Source organism: Lithobates pipiens, unplaced genomic scaffold (genome assembly GCF_037356315.1).
Source record: "Lithobates pipiens isolate NorthernLeopardFrog02 unplaced genomic scaffold, aLitPip1_a1.2 Scaffold_18, whole genome shotgun sequence".
Lineage (NCBI taxonomy): Eukaryota > Metazoa > Chordata > Amphibia > Anura > Ranidae > Lithobates > Lithobates pipiens.
In genome coordinates, this window is record NW_027507758.1 from 405,015,407 (window position 1) to 405,037,315 (window position 21,909).

The 21,909-nt window shown below is 40.1% G+C and overlaps 1 protein-coding gene across 4 annotated transcripts in view; it reads left to right on the forward strand.

The window, feature by feature from the left end:
- PEX5L (peroxisomal biogenesis factor 5 like) overlaps positions 1–21,909 on the forward strand; it is a 377,606-nt gene that overhangs the window by 339,716 nt on the left and 15,981 nt on the right. For all 4 annotated transcript variants that reach the window (XM_077487914.1, XM_077487916.1, XM_077487915.1 and 1 more), the window contains 3 exons: positions 8,018–8,134; positions 14,692–14,835; positions 15,465–15,535. In XM_077487914.1, coding sequence (XP_077344040.1) covers positions 8,018–8,134; positions 14,692–14,835; positions 15,465–15,535 — 332 coding nt within the window. The remainder of the gene's footprint in view (positions 1–8,017; positions 8,135–14,691; positions 14,836–15,464; positions 15,536–21,909) is intronic.

Below are 21,909 nucleotides of genomic sequence, written 5' to 3' on the forward strand. Positions count from 1 at the left end.
CCAATTAGGTTGAACTCTGTCCACTCCCCAGAATTTTAGTAGGGATGGGTCTCTGTTATGATGTTTCTTAAAGTGAAGAGACACGCTGTGATCACTAAATCCGATTTCTATATTATACATGTGTTCGGATATGCGTTTCCTTAGGGTCCTTTTCGTTCTTCCCACATACATGAGCCCACATGGGCACTGTAGTACGTATACCACGTGCGTGGAGTTACATGTAATAAATTCTTTTATTACCATTAACTTATTATTCCCTGTGGATATGAACTCAGTCATACCTCTAATTGGGCTATTTTGCTTCATACAGGGTTGGCACCTTCTACATGAGAAAAAACCGTCCCTATTCCAGAAAGTTTCTGTTTTTTTGGGGGGATTCAACACTTTCTTCACTACCTGATCTCCAAAGTTGGGGGCTTTTCTGTATATAAATGAAGGACAGGGCGGAAGCACCTGTCCTAACGCTTTATCTAGACGTAGAACATGCCAGTGGCGATTTAGTATTGTTTCAACTTCTTTATACTGGGCATGGAAGTCTGAGATGAATCCCCATTCTTGACAGGGAGCCTTATCTTGCAATTTATTTTCTAGACATTCATCTCGGGGAATTTTAGCTATTTCCGATACTGTTTTATTCAGAGATACTTCATTGTATCCCTTTTCTATAAAACGCTTCTTAATAATGTCCGATTGTGGGTAGAAATCGCTATCCAAGGTGCAATTGCGCCGTATGCGCATAATCTGCCCTTTAGGAATGTTTTTTAGCCACAATGGATGATGCCCGCTTTTTATAGGTAAATAACTGTTCCTATCGGTAGGCTTAAAATATGCTTTGGTGATCAGACCCGTTCCATGTTTGATTATATCCACGTCAAGGTAATGTATTTTTTCTGAACTGTGTTCGTACTCTAAACAGATGTTATTCTTGTTGTTATTTAATTGAGTCATGAATTCATGTAGTGAGCTTTCTGAACCTTCCCAAATAATCAGGAGGTCATCTATGAATCTTTTATAGAATACTAACGATGACTTATATTGCTGTTGCTGTGAGAAAGAGGCCCTAGACCTGAAGAACGCACAGAGAGACCAACCGTGTATCCACAATCCAGATATGTAGATTATCAGCAGGGGCCCCCGTTATCTAATAGATTTGATCCCCTAAGAGATAATATAAGGATTCAAGATAACCCCCCTCGTCCTTTTTTAGGGAGGGGAGGATGGAGAGGGAGATGGAGACCGCGGGGGATGGGCAGGAAGCCCCCTTACAACAATCCCCCCCAATACAACATGGGGCCTCCAAGACCTCAGCAGGGATGGTGGAATCCCTCACAGAATTACACCAATCCCTCACAGAATTACACCAACCCACAACCTCCGCAAAAAATTCCCCAACCACAACACACCGGAGGAGGGGAACCACCCCAAGTAGGGGAAGGAGTATCAGGAAGGATCAATCAGACAGGAGATGGAAAAGGGGTTGCAGAGCAGGCCGGCGAGTCCAAAAAAAGAAGGAGAGATCCGGATCAGCCGGAATCTACAACTTAAGTAGCGCCATATTAACAGCTAAAGAATCTAATATTCTACAGTTGGGACTCAAATGTGCTCCGAGGAAAGCCATAAATAAATTTAATGTCTATATGGACATCCATAAATATATTAGGAAAATTAACATAAAGAAATATTTTCTAAATAATAACACCGTGAATAGAATTTTCACACCTGCTAGTACAATAGGAATAGATAGCGGGTTGAAGAATAAATCTTTATTCAACCCACTCAACTCCGCTAACCAGCATGTCGATGTGTTTAAAAATTTGATTTTAAAGGATCTAGAAACCATTTTGCCAAAAAAGAATTTAAATCCACATCATTTACAGGATGGGATTAAAGCATTGGAGATGAGGAAGGATATAGTAATTAGACCTGCAGACAAGGGAGGGGGGGTTGTTATTTTAGACAAAACTTTCTATGAATCACAATTAGAAAGGATGCTATCCGATAAGGACACGTACGAGTTATTAAGAAAGGATCCCACTGTGTTGTATTATCAAAATCTAGAGAAATTAGTACTATTGGGAGTAAAAAACAAGGTGTTGAATGTGAAGGAGTCGAGATTTCTGGTACCTGGTCACTGTAGAATACCGACGATCTACACATTGCCCAAGATACACAAAAATCCGACCGCACCCCCGGCCAGACCAATCGTTAACTGTATTGGCTCTGTGACAGCAAGATTGGGTCAATATTTAGATAGATTCCTACAGATGAGCGTCCAAAGCACAAAAGCATATTTGAAAGACACTAAAAACTTATTGCAACTAATGAGTCAGATCAAATTGAGAGAAGGGGGAGAGATCCACCTAGTGACAGCTGACGTAGCCTCTCTGTATAGTATCATCCAGCATGACGACGCCCTTTTGGCCCTCAATTGGGCTTTAAGTCAGAGGAATGACATCCCTCATGAACAAAAAGTTTTTTTGGGACAAGCTTTAGATTTCTGTTTGTCGCAAAATTACTTCTGGTATAACCAGAATTTTTATTCACAAAAAAGAGGTGTGGCCATGGGAGCTAAATTTGCTCCCAGCATCGCGAACCTGTTCATGTCGGAATGGGAGGACCGGGTAATTTTCTCACAGCAACAGCAATATAAGTCATCGTTAGTATTCTATAAAAGATTCATAGATGACCTCCTGATTATTTGGGAAGGTTCAGAAAGCTCACTACATGAATTCATGACTCAATTAAAAAACAACAAGAATAACATCTGTTTAGAGTACGAACACAGTTCAGAAAAAATACATTACCTTGACGTGGATATAATCAAACATGGAACGGGTCTGATCACCAAAGCATATTTTAAGCCTACCGATAGGAACAGTTATTTACCTATAAAAAGCGGGCATCATCCATTGTGGCTAAAAAACATTCCTAAAGGGCAGATTATGCGCATACGGCGCAATTGCACCTTGGATAGCGATTTCTACCCACAATCGGACATTATTAAGAAGCGTTTTATAGAAAAGGGATACAATGAAGTATCTCTGAATAAAACAGTATCGGAAATAGCTAAAATTCCCCGAGATGAATGTCTAGAAAATAAATTGCAAGATAAGGCTCCCTGTCAAGAATGGGGATTCATCTCAGACTTCCATGCCCAGTATAAAGAAGTTGAAACAATACTAAATCGCCACTGGCATGTTCTACGTCTAGATAAAGCGTTAGGACAGGTGCTTCCGCCCTGTCCTTCATTTATATACAGAAAAGCCCCCAACTTTGGAGATCAGGTAGTGAAGAAAGTGTTGAATCCCCCCAAAAAAACAGAAACTTTCTGGAATAGGGACGGTTTTTTCTCATGTAGAAGGTGCCAACCCTGTATGAAGCAAAATAGCCCAATTAGAGGTATGACTGAGTTCATATCCACAGGGAATAATAAGTTAATGGTAATAAAAGAATTTATTACATGTAACTCCACGCACGTGGTATACGTACTACAGTGCCCATGTGGGCTCATGTATGTGGGAAGAACGAAAAGGACCCTAAGGAAACGCATATCCGAACACATGTATAATATAGAAATCGGATTTAGTGATCACAGCGTGTCTCTTCACTTTAAGAAACATCATAACAGAGACCCATCCCTACTAAAATTCTGGGGAGTGGACAGAGTTCAACCTAATTGGCGGGGATCAAATATGGTCCGCGAAGTTTCCAAAAAAGAATCCCAATGGATATATCGGATGAACACTCTGACCCCTAATGGGTTAAACGTTGAATTAGACGTTAATTGTTTCATAAGCGATTTTTGAAACTGATTTAAAGGGACCCCAGCACCCAGATTACGGGGGTAACAACTTTTTGATTACCAAAACTTTTTTATTACCAACACTTTTAGTATTAATCTTAGGGATGGTAGTGTAAATATGGGTAGGATTGCACATCCATGCTGAGTTCAGTAGAGTTTATAAAAAATTAAAAAATTATTTTAAAGAATTTCATTTTAAAAATTATTTATAAAAATTATTTTTAATAGATACATTCCTGGAAAATATATAAGATTAATCCATACTGGAGGCAAGTCTGCCTAAATATAGGCTTACCGATAAACGCATAAGTTTGGTTGCTATCGCCCTCTAATATGTGGTAATTTTCACCACAATGAGTTAATTAACAGAGACAGGTAGAAAGTTTGGTTCATCATAATTTTAAATAATTTTAAATGTCCTTATCGTTTTCTTAACCATATAAGTATATAATTCCATATATAGATATAAGCTATAACGTCGCATGCACTATACATAAGCCATAACGTCGCATGTAAAGTAGATTGAAAATAGCGGCCTTGGAACCAGCCAATAAGAGTCAGAAAAAATCCCCGTCGTATCACAGAAGATCGTGCTGTGTATAGCCTATCTATCGTATTAACGATGGTCTCAATGGGAGCCTTGTAGTGGACGACTTGCCTCTATCTGTATGAAGAATGTGTGAACACAAGTCAGTTACAGTCGAAGCTTTTTCATGACCCCATTAGGAGAAAAAATATGAGACAGGCTATAAAAGGTTGCGAATCCGTTCTCCTTATGTATTTTCCTGTACAATAAAACCGATCGTCTAAACCTAGAGCATCTAGATCAACGGGATGGAAATTCCTTGTTTTAAAGAAATAAAAGTCATTGGGATATATGCGGCGGTTTTTGCAATCGTTGCGATCGTTAGCATATTAGCATATTATCAGAAATCCGACATGACCATATTGGTATAGTGTGTGAGGGGAATATGATTGTTTTGGTTTTTATCTGTAATTTTGGTTTTTACCTGTAATTTTGCTTTTGACTCTCCTGATGTTTTTATTTTAATTTTATTTTAATTTAATTTAATTTTTGGATTTTTTAATTTATGTTTTTAATTTATGTTTTGAATCCACCTAATTCTCAATATTTCAATTTTTATACCTTCTGTATAATGAAATGGTTCTTTCAAAAATATCATTTACGAAAGCCTCTGACAGGTATCCTGTAAAGAGAGCAGCGTACATAACATAGTCGGATTAATCACTATACATCTATACATGCTTACGAAGGGTTAATACCGCACGTATTAAAGAGTAGTCAGAACTGATTGCCTCCACCCTCAGATGATGTCAATACGACGAAACGCGTCAGGGTGGTAGCACATGTTTGCAGCATAGAGGAACTGACAGGAGGGAGGAAGAGACGCACAGCTTTAACCGTGAGCTACTAAGTGGTGACGGCCATTAGCGGTTGATGCTATTACTTCCCCCGAGACTGTGGTTAAGAACTATGCACGCTGAATGAATCAATGCCTTAAAGAATTAATTTTGTGTGAGTGCAACATTTTTTACTTAAATAAATCGTATTTTTATAAGACAGTATCACGCTATGTTTGCTTTCCCGTAATTACTTCTTTCGGAGATCTTGAATTACCCGACACTGATGCAGTGGATGAGATCCAGCCGATGAGTAACATCTGAGATCCCGTGTAACCAAGCACATCCGATCGTGTATTACCTGCGCTTATGAAGCTGATGAGATCGAATCGATGAGGAGTAATTTCTGAGAGCCTATGTAACCAGGCATATCTGGTAAGAATATTACTAAGGGGGGTCACCTCATTCTTGAGTCTGCACCCCAGTAAATTCGGGATCACTGCATCATATTAGTGGAAGTATAATCATGTTAAGGAAGGATTGCAGCGTACACTGCCTGTGATTTGTACCAGGACACTTTGTTTCAGTTTTGATCTTTAATGCTATTGTCTGTTGATGGACTGAAATAGATATCTCATTTTTAACCTTTTTGCTGAAACTATCCCAATTACTTAGCCTAATTTGGATATATGGACAGTGTTCATGGACAATACTTAGTGTGTATGGCTGCATTTGGGAAGATATAAATGTTTTCTCCATAGTTCGTATTAGCACAAATCACATATAATTTTTTCTTTGTTTTATGAAGTATTATGCGCTGTTTTTTCTACGGGTGAATTGATTGATCCATTCACCTTGCAGATTTTTGTTTAATATTTTCTAGTGGTTTTATTGATTTAATACCTTTTAGAACAGCTGCTCAAATTCCACAGTTCCCAGGTAGAAAGCATATTCTTTGATGCTAAGCGCCTTTCATTTGCATGGTTAACGGGCGGAGGTTATCCTAAGCAAAAGTGCACAGTTGTTCATGTTAGACACCACGGTGCCCTTTCTTAGACACAGAATAGGAAGGAATTATGATATGCACCTGCTTCCCTCTAATTAGGAATCTGCACACAGCAACTCGAAACTGCAGCTTGCACATAAAGTAGGATTACACCGCTATTGATTTACAACTCTTCCAAGGAAATGCATTAATTACTATATGAGGTTTCGGTACTCTGTAAGGTTTCTGTACATTTTGCATCTGCTGGCTGTTAATTAAAGATTGTGTAATTCAAAACTGTGAAAACCATAAACTCTTTGAAATGGCATCCAATTCCTTAGCGTGTATAGCTTCCAGATTGTCAGTCATGGGCTGGCAGTCCAAAAGCTTTGGTGATTTCCAAAGGAGCTGTTACATCTGAGCTACTTTTTTGTTATTTATCTGCTCCATTTTTGCAGTCTAGCCATGAATACAAGCATAAGCAGCTCACGTAGTCCATATAAACCCAATGGAGAATAAATGCCAATAATGGCCATGGTTACGATAAACAGAGGGATTTTATTTCTCTCTGCCCCAAGCCCCCTCTGCTGGCATGGCCTACACGAAGAGTACATGGAACCAGCCAGTAGGGTGCCTGAAACAAAGAACCTTAATATTGAGAGAACAGGCAAGGATTCGCTTCTTGAATGCCTGTTTCTGCCTTTATATGACCTGTGTGTATCAGTGAAATGTTACATATACATTTTTTGGTAGACCATAAGCTCAATAACAACATGCAATGCCAAGCTGCTGTTTGCAAAGCGAGCAAAGTCCTTTCTTGTATTAAGAGAGGTATGGACTCCAGAGAAAGAGATATAATTTTGCCCCTGTTCAAATCATTAGTAAGACCTTACCTGGAATATGCCGTTCAGTTTTGGGCACCAGTTCTCAAAAAGGATATCGGGGAACTGGAGAAAGTGCAGAGAAGGGCAACCAAACTGATAAGAGGCATGGAGGAACTCAGCTATGAGGAGAGATTAGAGGAACTAAATGTATTCACTCTTGAGAAGAGGAGATTAAGGGGGGATATGATCAACATGTTCAAATACATTAGGGGTCCATATAGTGAACTTGGTGTTGAGTTGTTCTCTGTACGGTCAACCCAGAGGACACGGGGGCACTCTTTACGTCTAGAGGAAAAGAGATTTCATCTTCAAGTACGGAAAGGTTTCTTCACAGTTAGAGCTGTGAAAATGTGGAATAGACTCCCGCCAGAGGTGGTTCTGGCCAGTTCAGTAGATTGCTTTAAGAAAGGCTTGGATACTTTCCTGATGGTACATAATATAACTAGGTACTAACATAGGTAAAGTTGATCCAGGGAAAATCCGATCGCCTATTGGGGGATTTTTTCGCCTTCCTCTGGATCAATTGTGGGCATAAAATTGGGTATCTGGATTGTACGATTATTTTTTATTTTATTTATTTGTTTTTAAGGTTGAACTGGATGGACTTGTGTCTTTTTTCAACCTGACTAACTATGTAACTATGTAACTATGTACATAAGAACATCGCCAGCATCATTTTTTTGGTGATGCTAGATAGGTGTTAGGTAAATTAGTACAGGTACTCAAGCCCTTCATTTGTTAATAATAGAATAGTATTAACCATGCATGTGAACTGAATTCCCTAGTTTGAAGAGGGACACTAACATAATTACTAACAGCACTAATAATGCACTTGCATTTTATTTTCTTTATATCATACAGAATGTTTTGTTGTATTCTTTTAAGTCCCTAAAGCATGCATACCAAGAGACAGAGCATAACAAAATAAATATACTCATATATATGTAGTAAGAAAAGCTAAACACTTAATTATATCTTTCCTAGTCAGACACTGAATTTTGGGATAAGATGCAAGCTGAATGGGAAGAAATGGCAAGAAGAAATTGGATTGCCGACAGTTCAAACTGTTCAAACCAGACTGGAGCATCATCTAAAGAAACGGTATGTACAAGTATACAAGGATCCTATTTTGTTCTTTGTTACATGAAATACATATTGCTGCTGTTGTCATCAAATATCAAACTCTGACCTAGAATCTTTTCACAGCCCAGCAAATGCCAAACTCTACAGCATGCTGACAGCTTTTGGCGTGATTGTTGATTATAGCGCATGAACTGCAGTATGTGGGATACTGTAGATGGAAAATGAGGAAAACTATTTACTTTTATTCATATTTCAATGTTGGAAGAGCTGTATTCTCTAGCATGAAGATTAAAAGTGAAATGCAGGAATTTCGTAAATTTAGTAAAATAAGTTCTCCGCCAGATCCCTTTTTAGTGGACATTTATAGCATAAAAATCAGCTGTATATTAAATAAAAGGCTGTTGACTTATGACATAGTCACATGACCTAAACAAGGTTAAAAAGAGTGTCCTGTGCAGTCACCGTCAGGATATCTAAATAGCCTATGCATTCCTCACTGAGGGCATGTAAAATGATATATGAGCTTCTGCTGTGATACTGTATCTTTAACGAGAAAAGGGTTGTCTAAGTGATGCCGCATACACACGACCGAACTTTCCGGCAGACTAAGTCCAAAGGGATTAGTCCCTTTGACAATCCGATCGTGTGTGGGCTAGTCCAAACGTTTAAAAAAAAAAAAAAAAATCAGACGGACCTAGAAATAGAACATGTTTCAAATCTATCCGAAGGACTCAGTTCCGACGAACTAAAATAATAAAAAACGTTCATCTGTGTGCAGGTCTGATGGACCAAATACAACGCAAGGGAAGCTATTGGCTACTGGCTATTGAACTTCCTTGTTTAGTCCTGTTTACGTCATCACGTTTAAAACGAACGGACTTACGAATGGACTTAGTCCGTTCCTGTGTGGCCAAGTCCATTCGTTCGAAAAGTCCATCGGAACTCTGACGAAAGGCAGTCGGGAAGACCGTCGGACCTAGTCTGCCGGAAAGTCTGGTCATGTGTACGCGGCATGAGAGTACTCTCTGTTCGTTTGCTATATGTTCCATAGTTGGCAACTCAGTTAGGAACCTTATGATCAAAATTGCCTTGATGAGGCAGTGTAGCTTCCACATGTATTTGCAGTTGTATTTAAGTAAAACCTTTGTTTTTATTCTGATGATTGAAACAGATTAGCTTTTTTTTCCGATTGGTAGGTTGAAAGTGTGCTTGGGACCCTCTTTGTACAGAGCAGTAGAAAGCAGACATAATTTCTAACCCTTGCCATCTAGATTCAAAGTATTAAAAAAAAAATAGTTTTGGCTATAGGCGAGCTATAACTTGTGTTCCAATACACAGGGAATAGTGTTAAAACTCTTCTAAAAATGGTCCAGGGTCCTCCTATTAAATGCAATAGTCATCCATACAAAGCGGTAAGCAAAAAAGGATGCAAACCATACATATAAATCAGTAAGAGAAACAATCTGAGGAATGGCTGCCAGACATATATTTCTTTCCCACTTCAGATTTCAAGAAAACAGTGATGCATCATCCTATATATACTTTCAGTGCATGGTATGTGTAGATTAATATATGACCAGTCTCTGAGGCAGAAATGAAAGTATAGCAATCACACCCTGAAGGAATATCTGCCTAGTGATATCCCTGTGTGTATGGCAGTGGTACTATAAATGCCTTACAGATGTTGAATTCAGCCAAAGTTGAATATAGTGAATACTAGCTCGAAATAAAGCAGTTACACTATTCCTGGGTGTCTTCCAGGTAATATTCCCATAAAGCAAAACATAGAGACATATGTATAAATGACCAGTGCTGCAAGCAAACAGTTCAGAACAGCTTTGTGAAAAGCATGAAAACCTTCGCCTCCTATGGTGTAACTATAGGATAGCTTTGCAAAAAGCATAACCACATGCTATGATGTAACTGTAAAATAGTAACTGTGTGCTTGCATGTAATCAATCCCAATGGATGTAATATAACAGATGCATAGTTGTGCCCATATTGATTCCAATGGATAATGTTCCAAAGTAATGTGTATCCAAACAAGAGCCACCTTCAGTAGACCTGGGCTTGTGCTGCTATAAGTAGTGATGACAGATACTTAGCAGTTGATGCGATGTACTGAAGCAACAACCATGATAAGTCCTAAATAGTGTAATATTTGGGGGTTATTTTAGCTTAAAGGTAGAGCTTACCAGTGAGCTGAGTCCACGCCAGATATGCCGTTTTAAGGGCTTGTAGGCCCACTTTTATTAAAGAAAGAAAAGTCTGATAACAAAATAGTTGCCCACACAGGGGTTTCAGCTTTCCACAGCAATAATGTACGTAGAACCAAAAATACCAAGCCACCTGGCTCTCTTTAGCAGCACTGCTTCTCAGACTAATGCTGCAGCCCTCTCGGCTCTGTAACCGAGTTCCTGTACACCCAGTACCTCAGCACTCTTTAACAGCTTCTCTTTCAGCCTGTCTACTCTGACAGACCGACCTGTGCAGACATGCACACTTCTTCTCCCTTACTCGCCTTGACTCCTCGGGAGGGTGGAGCCCAGAACCATGGTCTTGGCTCTGTTTTAAACCCAGGACCCACCTGTGCAATCATCCAGCCAGACTGCTGGCTGGTCCCAAAACCCGGTCCCAGGATTGGAGATTCCGTACTACCACAATAGCAATGGTAGTCAAGAGAAACCAACAGGAGCCTGACCCATTTCGCCAGTCCATCCCCTCTGCATTGCTACAGTATATATGTCCCATAGATGGGAACTCAAAGTTTTAAAAAAATGAAAAAGAAGTTTTGTCTGAAGCTGACCTATAACTCATGATATCAAAGCAGGTGATTATGGATCAGGGTTTCAGGTATTTTTATTATGTATTACACAGCAATGTTGCATTTTAGTTCTATTTTTTTTAGTGTATGTCTATCAGGCTACTCAGACTGTCTGAAATCAATGCACCACATATACCCAACAGCTAGTAATAGTCATATGTAACTGGACTTATTCTCAAATGTTAAGGATGGTTTCCTAGCTTATCCTAGCCAATTCTTCGGGTGTAATGAGTGTCAGGAATGCTCATATAGAATGCACCAGGTAAATATTGTAGATTGCATGAAAATTTGTGATATAAGTAATAAGAATCATGAATTCCAAATGTGTACTTAGATAATATATGCTTTAGTTAAGGTCAGATAAAAGACAAATAAGATGAGGTCGGACACAAGGAGTTCGATTTCACTCCATGCTGAGCCTCTGAAGCAGCCGATGGAGACCAGCGAAATCGGTCAGGCACAGGTCTCATCTGTCCATCCCAACTCTTGATCCACCAAAGATGCTTTCATGATGGGGACACTTCACATTGGATGGGATACAACTGGGCAGTGTGAGGGGAGTTTCCAGGCTCAACAACTGGGGATGGTACATACAGTATCTCACAAAAGTGAGTACACCCTCACAATATTTAAAAATATTTTATTATATCTTTTTATGTGCCAACACTGAAGAAATTATACTTTTCTACCATGTAAAGTAGGGAGTGTAAAGCTTGTATAATAGTGTAAATTTGCTGTCCCCTCAAAATAACTCAACACACAGCCATTAATGTCTAAACTGCTGGTAACAAAAGTGGGTACACCCCTAAGTGAAAATGTCCAAATTGGGCCCAAAGTGTCAATATTTTCTGTGGCCACTATTATTTTTCCAGCACTGCCTTAACCCTCTGTCAGAAACCATGAATCAGACCGAGACAGAAGTACAATTAAATCACACGTGTTTATTAAATAAAAAGGTAAATAGAGTAAGCGTAGTCAAAGCATAGCCAGTAACCGGATAGAGTAGTCAGCCAGTCCAGAGTTCAATAACCAGATCGAGTGATCAGCCAGACCAGAATTCAGGGATCCAAGTGGAACAACAGCAAGCAGGGTAAGGAGGCAGAAGGGATGTCAGCAAACCAGTCTTTAACAGAACCGCAGGCGATGGTTTCTTGTGATGTGACCAAGGCGAAGGCAGAGGACAGAGATGAAGTGAGCTGCACAGCTTTATGTAGGCGGATCAGACAAGCAGGATTAGGAACAGCTGGGTAACTGTGGAGGGAGATGAGAGCTGTCAATTAGCCAACAGCTGAGCAGCCAGCCCAGAGAAGGAAGGGCTAAGCCAGCCCTGACATCCTCTTGGGCATGGAGTTCACCAGAGCTTCACAGGTTGCCACTGAAGTCCTCTTCCACTCCTCCATGATGACATCACAGAGCTCGTAGATGTTGGCATTCATGGTTCCCTCAATGAACTGTAGCTCCTCAGTGCCGGCAGCACTCATGTAGCCCGAGGCCATGACACTCCCACCCCCATGCTTGACTGTAGGCAAGGCACACTTGTCTTTGTACTCCTCACCTGGTTGCCGCCACACACACTTGACACCATCTGAACCAAGTTTATGTTGGTCTCATCAGACCACAGGATATGGTTCCAGTAATCCACGTCCTTAGTCTGCTTGTCTTCAGTAAACTGTTTGCGGGCTTTCTTGGGCATCATCTTTAGAAGAGAATTCCTTCTGGGACTACAGCCATGAAGACCAATTTGATGCAGTATGCGGCATATGGTCTGAGCACTGACAGGCTGACCCCCCACCCCTTAAACCTCTGCAGCAATGCTGGCAGCACTCATATGTTTATTTCCCAAAGACAACCTCTGTATAGGATGCTGAGCATGTGCCTGTCATGTTAAACCTCTGTATGGTCTTGGCTACAGTGCTGCAGCTCAGTTTCGGGGTCTTGGCAATCTTCTTATAGCCTATGCCATCTTTATATAGAACAACAATTTTTTTTTACATCCTCATAGAGTTGTTTGCCATGAGGTGCCATGTTGAACTTCCAGTGACCAGTATGGGAGAGTGAGAGCGATAAAACCAAATTTAACACACCTGCTCCCCATTCACACCTGAGACCTTGTAACACTAACAAATCATATAACACTGGGGGAGGGAAAATGGCTAATTGGGCCCAATTTGGACATTGTCCCTTAGGGGTGTACTCACTTTTGTTGCCAGCGGTTTAGACATTAATGGCTGTGTCTTGAGTTATTTTGAGGGGACAGCAAATTTACACTGTTATACAAGCTGTACACTAACTACTTTACATTGTAACAAAGTGTCATTTCATCAGTGTTGTCACATGAACAAAATATAATAAAATATTTACAAAAATGTAAGGGGTGTACTCACTTTTGTGAAATACTGTATGCAGGTAAACCCTCTAACATTGATACACAACACCTCCTCTGGACCGCTGCCTTTTCAACTGTTCCTTTTTGAGTTGGGGTCACATTTTCATGCACATTATATGGACTATGGATACACATGATCAGAGATCTGCTATACATATGGCAGTTGGGGACATTTGGGGTAGTGACCCCTCATGAATTTCCTTTTCATGCCCATAGAAATCCAGGAAATTTCCCCTGAAGCTTTGCCTAAAAACTCAATATCAAAAATTTGAAAATGACAATATATGATATATCCTTTGGGCCTGAAATTATTTGATGCACTGCATCTGTAGGGTGGATGGAGAGTTCTTTTTATCATTACTGTGATTTTGTCTGTGATGCAGTTTTAAATGTTTGACATTTTTAACTAATAAATCTTAATTGATCCAGCACGTTGGTAAATATCAACATTCATACATTCGTATATATATATATATATATATATATACATAATACAAAAGCATGTTGGTTGAGCTAAATCGGGTTTTTAAACAGGAGTCTTTCACTTTACTAATACCTTGTTGTTGTGGCTCGGTAGCATGTCACAATTCTGGTTCTTGAAATACTGGAATTTAGCACAGTGTGTCAGGTACCATTTGAAAATATGACAGAAGATAACATGTAATCTAGGTCAGTCCTGAGTCAGTATTAAGGGCCTGCAAATGGCTTGTGCAAGTCATTATTCCTGTCTCATAAATAACTTGCTGAGTCATCATTAAGATTAGTTAACTGAGCCATGCAGCCATTATAAGGGTCAGATAAATGGTCCATGTAGTCATCAGTAGATTCATGTATTTGGCCTAAACAGCCATCGTTATGGTCATGTATATGATTTCTGCACCCATCATTAGAGCTGTAAATGGCTTGGGGACTCATCGTTTGAGTCATATACATGGTTTGAGCAGTTATCATTACTGTCAAGCGTATCACTTGTGCAGTCATCATTTTGGTTATATATATATATATATATTATTATTATTATTATTATTATTATTATTATTATTTTTTTTTTTTTTTTTTTTTACATGTTTATCTTTAACAGAGGCAAATTTTATATTGATTGGCTTCTAAACTGTATGCAGTGCTAGAACAGGGTTAGTTTTGTTTTTCTCAAAAGTTAAAAAATTGTAGGTGTATTTTTACAAAGCAGGGAACCTGGCTTTTAACAAGCATAATATTAATGGCGCATGTGATTTAAATTACAGTGACTGATTTAGCACAAGTGAATGTTTGGTGATAGTTACAGCCACATTCCCTCTATTATAAACCATATTAACTGTTTTTTTTTTTAATATGCACATGACATCTGCCACTGTTTTGTTTTAGGGTTATTATTTCCACATGGATAATCCATTTAGGGAATGTTCTGCTGCCTTTGAAGAAGGTATGAAGAAGTTAAAAGAAGGGGATTTGCCTTTGACTATTTTATACCTGGAAGCTGCTATTTTGCAAGACCCGAATGATGCAGAGGTAGAGTTCTGTAGTTTCCTGTTTATTTTTAATATTCTAGTAAGATAGATTCTATTTAATAAAAGGTGTAAAAGATAGCAATATTTAATTACCCATAGCAATCAATCAGATATCACAGTTTTTTATAAGTTAAAAAATGATTTCAGGCTTTGTGTTAAGGGTTAATGCACATCACAAAATGCGTTTAGCAGTTATAAATAAAGACCTATAATTGTCAAAAAAGCTACACCTTTTTTGAAAAGCCTTGAAGTTAAAACCTTGCATGCTAATTAGGAAAAAAAGGCAAACGTCATAAGCGCAATTAGATGGTAGAGAACGGATTAGAATATGAAAGTCAATTAGCAAATTAATTCTTGAGATCACCCCTGCTAATCTGGACAATAGAAATTCCAGGAAGGAGTTTAGATTGGAAGACAGTTAAAATGGAAGGATTAACCTAATCTCAAACATCTTTTATTACCTCGCAGACCGAACAGTCAGGTTCCTATTATAGTAATTTTCATAAAATGTCTTATTTTTGCTTGAATGTATCAAACAATTTGTTTGTTAAGAATATTGATGTTAATATGTCTTCCTTTCCATATTTCTATAATTTTCTTCTCTCTCCTTTTGTACTAAAACTTTGTTAGGCTTGGCAGTACCTTGGTATCACTCAAGCAGAGAATGAAAATGAACAGGCTGCTATTGTCTCTCTACAGAGGTAATCAAAGGAAAATTGATTGAGTATTTGCTAAACATATATTTTCTTTCAAATCACTTGCCACTATCAGATGTAGGTTTGCTTTGCTCCTATCTTGAATAAAGGTTGTTTTAATCATCTTTCCTTCATTAGCCTGTGAAAGGATTCACTCTGTGGTTGCTGAGAAGAGAGATCTGCAGGGAACCTTATGTCACATCATATGCACATAGGGCACCATGCAAAATTAGATGTCCGAAGAGCCCTTAGCCTTCGCACACATCACAGTCTAGGAAGAGGTGGATGGGTGTGTGGGCCTTACCATCACTTTAAATCCATGAATTCAGAATTGGGTGTCAATGAGTAGAACCTTCTTAAGCCGCGTACACACGGGCGGACTGTATGGCGTACTTAGTCCGTCGAAACACATTTCAGCGGACAGTCCGCTCGTGTGTGGGCTTCAGCGGACTTTTTCAGCGTGCAGTCTGGCGGACTAAGTATGTCGGAATTTCCGTAATATTGTCCGTCCAACTTTGGTTTCAGCGGACAATCCGCTCGTGAGTAGGCTAGTTGGACGGACTAAGTATGGCGCATGCTCAGAAAGGATTTACACGGCGGAAGGTTGCATTGCTGTGTATTGGACGTCCTATTTCTAGTCCCGTCGTATGTGCTGTACACGTCATCGCGCAAGCTTTCGACGGACTGTTTGTTCATCGTGTGTGGTCAAGTCCGTTCATTCGAAAGTAGGACGGACTGTCCGTCGGATTGTCTGACGGACTAAGTTGGCCATACAGTCCGCCCGTGTGTACGCGGCTTTAGGAAGTTTGCAGATGGAACCTCTCTTTTTTAACCCTCAGATATCTAGGGGTTGGTGTTCTCCTTGCTATTGACATGTGTGATGTCATCATGTGAAGATCAATGAAGCTATCTAATGCCCTTCCAGTGTAAGGAAAATAATCTACAGGTGGCACTGATTTAAACAACTGCTAAATTTGGCCAAGACTGTCCGGCACAGCTAATTCACCCCAAGAGCTAGCTAGCAAATGCTAAAAAAAGTTTCCAAGAACCCCAAAATTTCATTGCAGAGTGTTTAGGTAACTCTTGCAACAGTTGTGATTAAAGTGCATGCCTTTACCAAAAGAAAGTCTTTTCAATAAGAACAATTGAGCAGGATTACAATAAAGCCCCATACACATGATCAGAAATTCTGCCAGCAAAAGTGAGATGTGAGCTTTTGGTCAGAAATTCCGACTGTGTGTAAGCTCCATTGGATTTTTGCTGGCAGAATTCCAGCCAGCAAAAGATTGAGAGCATGTTCTCTATTTTTCGTTCGGAAAAAGTTCCGATCGGAAATTCTGATCGTCTGTACAAATTCCGACGCGCAAAATTCCTACGCATGCTCGGAAACAATTCGGCACATGCTCGGAAGCATTGAACTTCATTTTCTCGGCTTGTTGTAGTATTGTACGTCACCGTGTTCTTGACAATCGAAAGTTCAGAGAACCTTTGTGTGACCATGTGTATGCAAGCCAAGCTTGAGCGGAATTCCGTCGAAAAAACAATCCAAGTTTTTTCCGACGGAAAATCCGCTTGTGTGTACGGGGCATTCGAGAAAAACACTATGGGTGAAGGGAACTTTAACGCCTGGTACTTAAAATGAACACATCTTTATTATTTTCTGTTTAAATCATTATTATTCATTTTACAAAATAGAATAATACAATTTTGTATACATTTTTACAATGTTGAGGATATCAAGAATGGGAAAAGGCATACAGTAGTATCGAAATTGAGGGATGCCTGTATAGTCCCATATCTCAGTCAGGTAGTACTCGCAACTGTGGAGCTATCCGGGAACAGTCCACAGGTTCAATAGTCGACTAGAAGCAAGGGACTAACCCAGGGGTACAAATCCAAAGTGATCCCATCAAAAATATTAACAATGTAAATTTGAAGATAAAACAGGTTCCATACTGGTACATTTCCAATAGGACCGGAAGTTGGGATATAGGACCCAGGATTATTATCAAAAACTATTTAGAAATAAAGTATCTTTATTATTTTCAGATTGAAAATATGCAATAAAAATGTACTACACAGCCTGTATACTTGATCAAAGACCTATATTGCTCTCCCCATTACCCATATGGTCAGATGAGTAACATGGAATGTCCCAACATGCTTATCCCAAGCAAAACATATACTTTACCCACATGCTGACACGTTTTGACACTTGCCCTTCCTCAGGGACAATGGGTTTGACAGAAATGATAAGATTTGTAATGAACATCCTGAAAAAAGAAAAAAAAATGGCAATCTGTGTATACTCATGATGACCAGAGGGAGAGGAGACATGTCAGTGCCCGCAGAGATCCTCAAACCGCTTCACAGCAAATACTGGGGGACTCATCCAGCAGCATGGCTGGCTTCATCCAAATACATTGGAGGACAGCAGCAGGTTTATGTTAAAGCTGACACAGCATGTTAAAGCAAAACGCCAAACAGATACATATGCAGATTAAACATGTATAAGGGAGCTGTTTTACCTGCCATAGGATTTGTTATTCTGTACATTTAGTCCTGATATTTATATACCTCTGTCCCACCATACAGTCCTATCTGGCAGGGGGAGGAGGCCTGATCTTGCTCTGCTGTATTATTTTAAATTGCAGGTCCCCTCCCCTACATTCACTGTGTGAATGGACAGTAAAAGGAGAAGCAGCACACTGATTAGCTCATCTCTTTCACTTTGCTCTCTCCTCCCTTTGGCATGCTTTTTGCCCTGCAGCACACTTGATTGGTTACTTTTGCTGCTTCTTCCTTTGCCTCTCTAAGCTCTGCTGTACAGACTATATAATAGACTACAAGGAGCTGTTACTAATGCCGCGTACACACGTAGCGGACTATCCGGCAGACTTAGTCTGGCGGACTCTCCGCTTGACTGTCCGCCGGACTTTCCGAACGAGCTACTTGCCCATACACGGGACCTTTTCAGCGGACTAATACGTTCTAAGTCCGCCGGACTATCTGCCGTACTTTTGAAATGAATGGACTCGCCCACACACGTGGAGGAAAGTCCGCTCATTTTGAGCGCGTCTCCAGGTAGCCGGGGCCAGCGAAGGAGGCGTCGCTGGCCCCGGCTACCTGGAGACGCGCTCAAAATTAGCGGACTTTTCTCCGGAAGGGAAAAGTCAGTTCATTTCAAAAGTATGGCGGACTGGCACACACACGGCCGGATTGTCCTCCGTAATGCGAGTCCGGCGGACAGATTGGAGTGCAAAAATACTTTCTTAGTCCTCTGGACTTTTGGATAAAAAAAGTCAGCCGGAGCCCACACACGGGGGATTGTCCGGCGGACTTGAGTCCGCCGGACTTTTCCAACGGATTGTTTGATCGTGTGTACGAGGCATAAGGCAAACTCAGCTTCTTAAAGTGGTTGTAAACCCTTACAACCAACTTTGACCTACAGGTAAGCCTAGATTAAGGCTTACCTGTAGATCCAAGAACATCTCCTAAACCTACACAAGACAGGCACTGAGCGCGCCGTGGTCAATGGCGATATCCCGCGAGTGGCGGCTCCCGGGCGCATGCGCAGGAGTGACGTCATCGCGGCTTCGCCGAATGACAGCGACGGATCAGCGAGACCCACCGAGAAGATGGACGTGGCGGACTACAGGGGACAGCGGTGACTTCGCTGGCTCCTGTGTCAGGTAAGTGACACATAATGGACTACTATGCGAGGCATAGTAGTCCATTATGCTTTACCTTTGCAGGGAATGAAAGAGGAAGTAAACCCATGATGCTGGGTTCTTATATGAGCACGCAGCGGCTCACAGCACAAGTCCAGTGCATCTTCGTTCACCGTTTCAGGTCTTATTTCAGTCTGAATTTTGGGCTGAATTCAGACCTGGAATGGGCCAAAAGACGCACAGGGCTCCTGTGCAAATTGCACCGGAGCAGCTGCGGAAATATGTGAACCGACTCCATAGAGAGGGGGTCACTGTCTCCTGTTGTGTGAATTGGATGCGAGGAAAACCGCATCCAATTTGCACTAGTGTGAACCCAGTTTTAAACTTTGGTACCCCCCCTTGTGACCACTGGGCCCTAAAATGCTTTTACACAGCTAAATTAAATTGTATTGTCACCTCTACAGCAAAAACTAAGAAAACACCATTATATGTTTTAAAGGAATAAGAACTTTTAGGAAATTGGGGGATTGGGAATAAAAAATAAAAAAATACAAATAAGAGAACCTTCACATAAAAGACCTCAAAGAAAAGTGTGGGTTCAATTGGACTTTTTAGGCATAAAGAACAGTTGTGGAGACAACCGATATGTTCAAGAGAATATATCTCTGTTTATTATCAAAACAAATTATATATATATTGTGAACAATCAAAATTTAGGATAAAAACAAGAAGTTTTTCTCCTTATAAATACACATTAAGTCCCATTTGATATCCTATCAGAGTTAATATAATCCAGTCAGAATTTACAGAAAGAAACTAACAGTTGTATATATATAAAATAGAGGATATCAAATATATAGTCGAAACTTAAGTATGTTCTGGTGCTCTACATGTTTCGCGTTTATTGGATAACGCTTCTTCAGGAGCTTATAGCAGTGTTATTTTTTCGTGAGTATGTCCCAGGAGGGGAACAAAGCCACAGAAGGAAACAGGAAGGTTGACGAAGTTAAAAAAGGCAATTTTTCAAAAAGGTAAAAAGTAGAAATGTAGATTTAGGTTGGTGGGATCACTTCACATTGTGTTGAGCCCTAGGGCTTCAAACATAAGGTTTAGATAGATATTTGTGATGTGTTCTAGCCGAGAGGCGTGTAATGGTAGATACTCTGGTATCCCCTTTAAGTGAAGTGGTCCCTTCCAATGATTGCAGCAAACCAATTTCCTGCAGAGTAAAAAGAAAGCAAGGGGGAACATAAAAGGCAGCCTGTTCAGCCTGTTCACCCCTGTAGTGCTTGTTGTTTGAAATTTTTATGGCCGCTGTATTATATAACCATTATATGTTTGTTATGTGTTCCATCTCACACAACAACAATAAAAATGAAATATTTCTTCCCTTTAAGATGTTTCTCGGGAGAAGTTATCATGGCTGACTTCAGAGAATTTTGAACAATGTCAGAGTGAGTCTGTCCCAAGTATGTCTTCAATAACTTACAATGCAGGAAGCCCAGTGTCTAAATCAGTAACTCTTTGTTAAGACAGGAAATATTCAAATATAGTTACAGTTGATAATAAAGTTCTGCCGGCACAGTATAGACAGGGTTAATTATGGCAAACACAGCTGCCCAGTCCCATTATAAACAAAGAGATCTATGTAGGATTTTTCCTCACTGGGGGGTCCAGGATACAGCATCTAAAAAGGTGAGCTGAAATTTCACCGCCCCGGTCTTCGAACTGCAAACCGTAGCCGGACATGTGCGAACACAACGTAATTGTTAATGGCTACTTTTAGAGGGTTGGATAGGACTTTTACAGCCCGAGGGTAGGGTTAGGTAGTATGATCAGGCTAAAGTTTGTGGTGAAGTTAGGGGTCAGATGGAATTGACTAAATGCTTTGAAGTGGTATTAACCCCAAAAACAAAATTTATTATATTGCAGATTACCAATTCCTAGATGCGATTGCTGTATTTGTTTCTTTGCTTATTTTCATTTTGGATCATGGTGATTCGGCCAGTATGTCTGTTGTTTTTCCTCAAAATAAGCTCTCCTTCAAATGTAGCAGTTATAGTGTTGGGACAAACCATTTACCACTGACAGGAGTGCGTACAATAATCTGCTTTTATTTACTCACGTAAAACATAAATTTGTTAGTGTATAGAAAACCGCTAGTTCATCTAACACTACCCGCCTCCCAGAATGACAATATTGCTGTTCAAAGGTGCCCCTGTGCTCCGTCATCCAGAGTGGAGTCAATCAAATACAGGTGGTGTGTTAGAGGCCAGATCACCAGGTGGAATCTTAGGGGGAAAAGCCTAAAAAAAAGAAAACAAATTCATCCACCACATCTAAGGTTCGGTAAGCTGCAAAATATAACTTTTTGGGTTTTGGCTTTAGTTCCATTTTGACACCAAAAGCCCCATATGAGAACTAACAGCCCTATAAGCCAACGTAAAAGAGGATCCTCTTCTGTGTCAAAACTCTTAGCCCTTGTACACACGGTCGGACATTCCGACAACAAAATCCATCAGATTTTTTCAGACAAAGTTTTCGGAAAATCCCATCGTTTGGAACGTGATGACGTTCGGTCGTTGCGACGGGACTACGTTGCGGCTAGTAGCCAACAGCTTTGGTGTCGTAATTTGATCTGAGCATGCGTGGCACTTTGTCCGATTGGAATTCTCTACAAACGATTGGATAAAGTCCGATCGGATCATG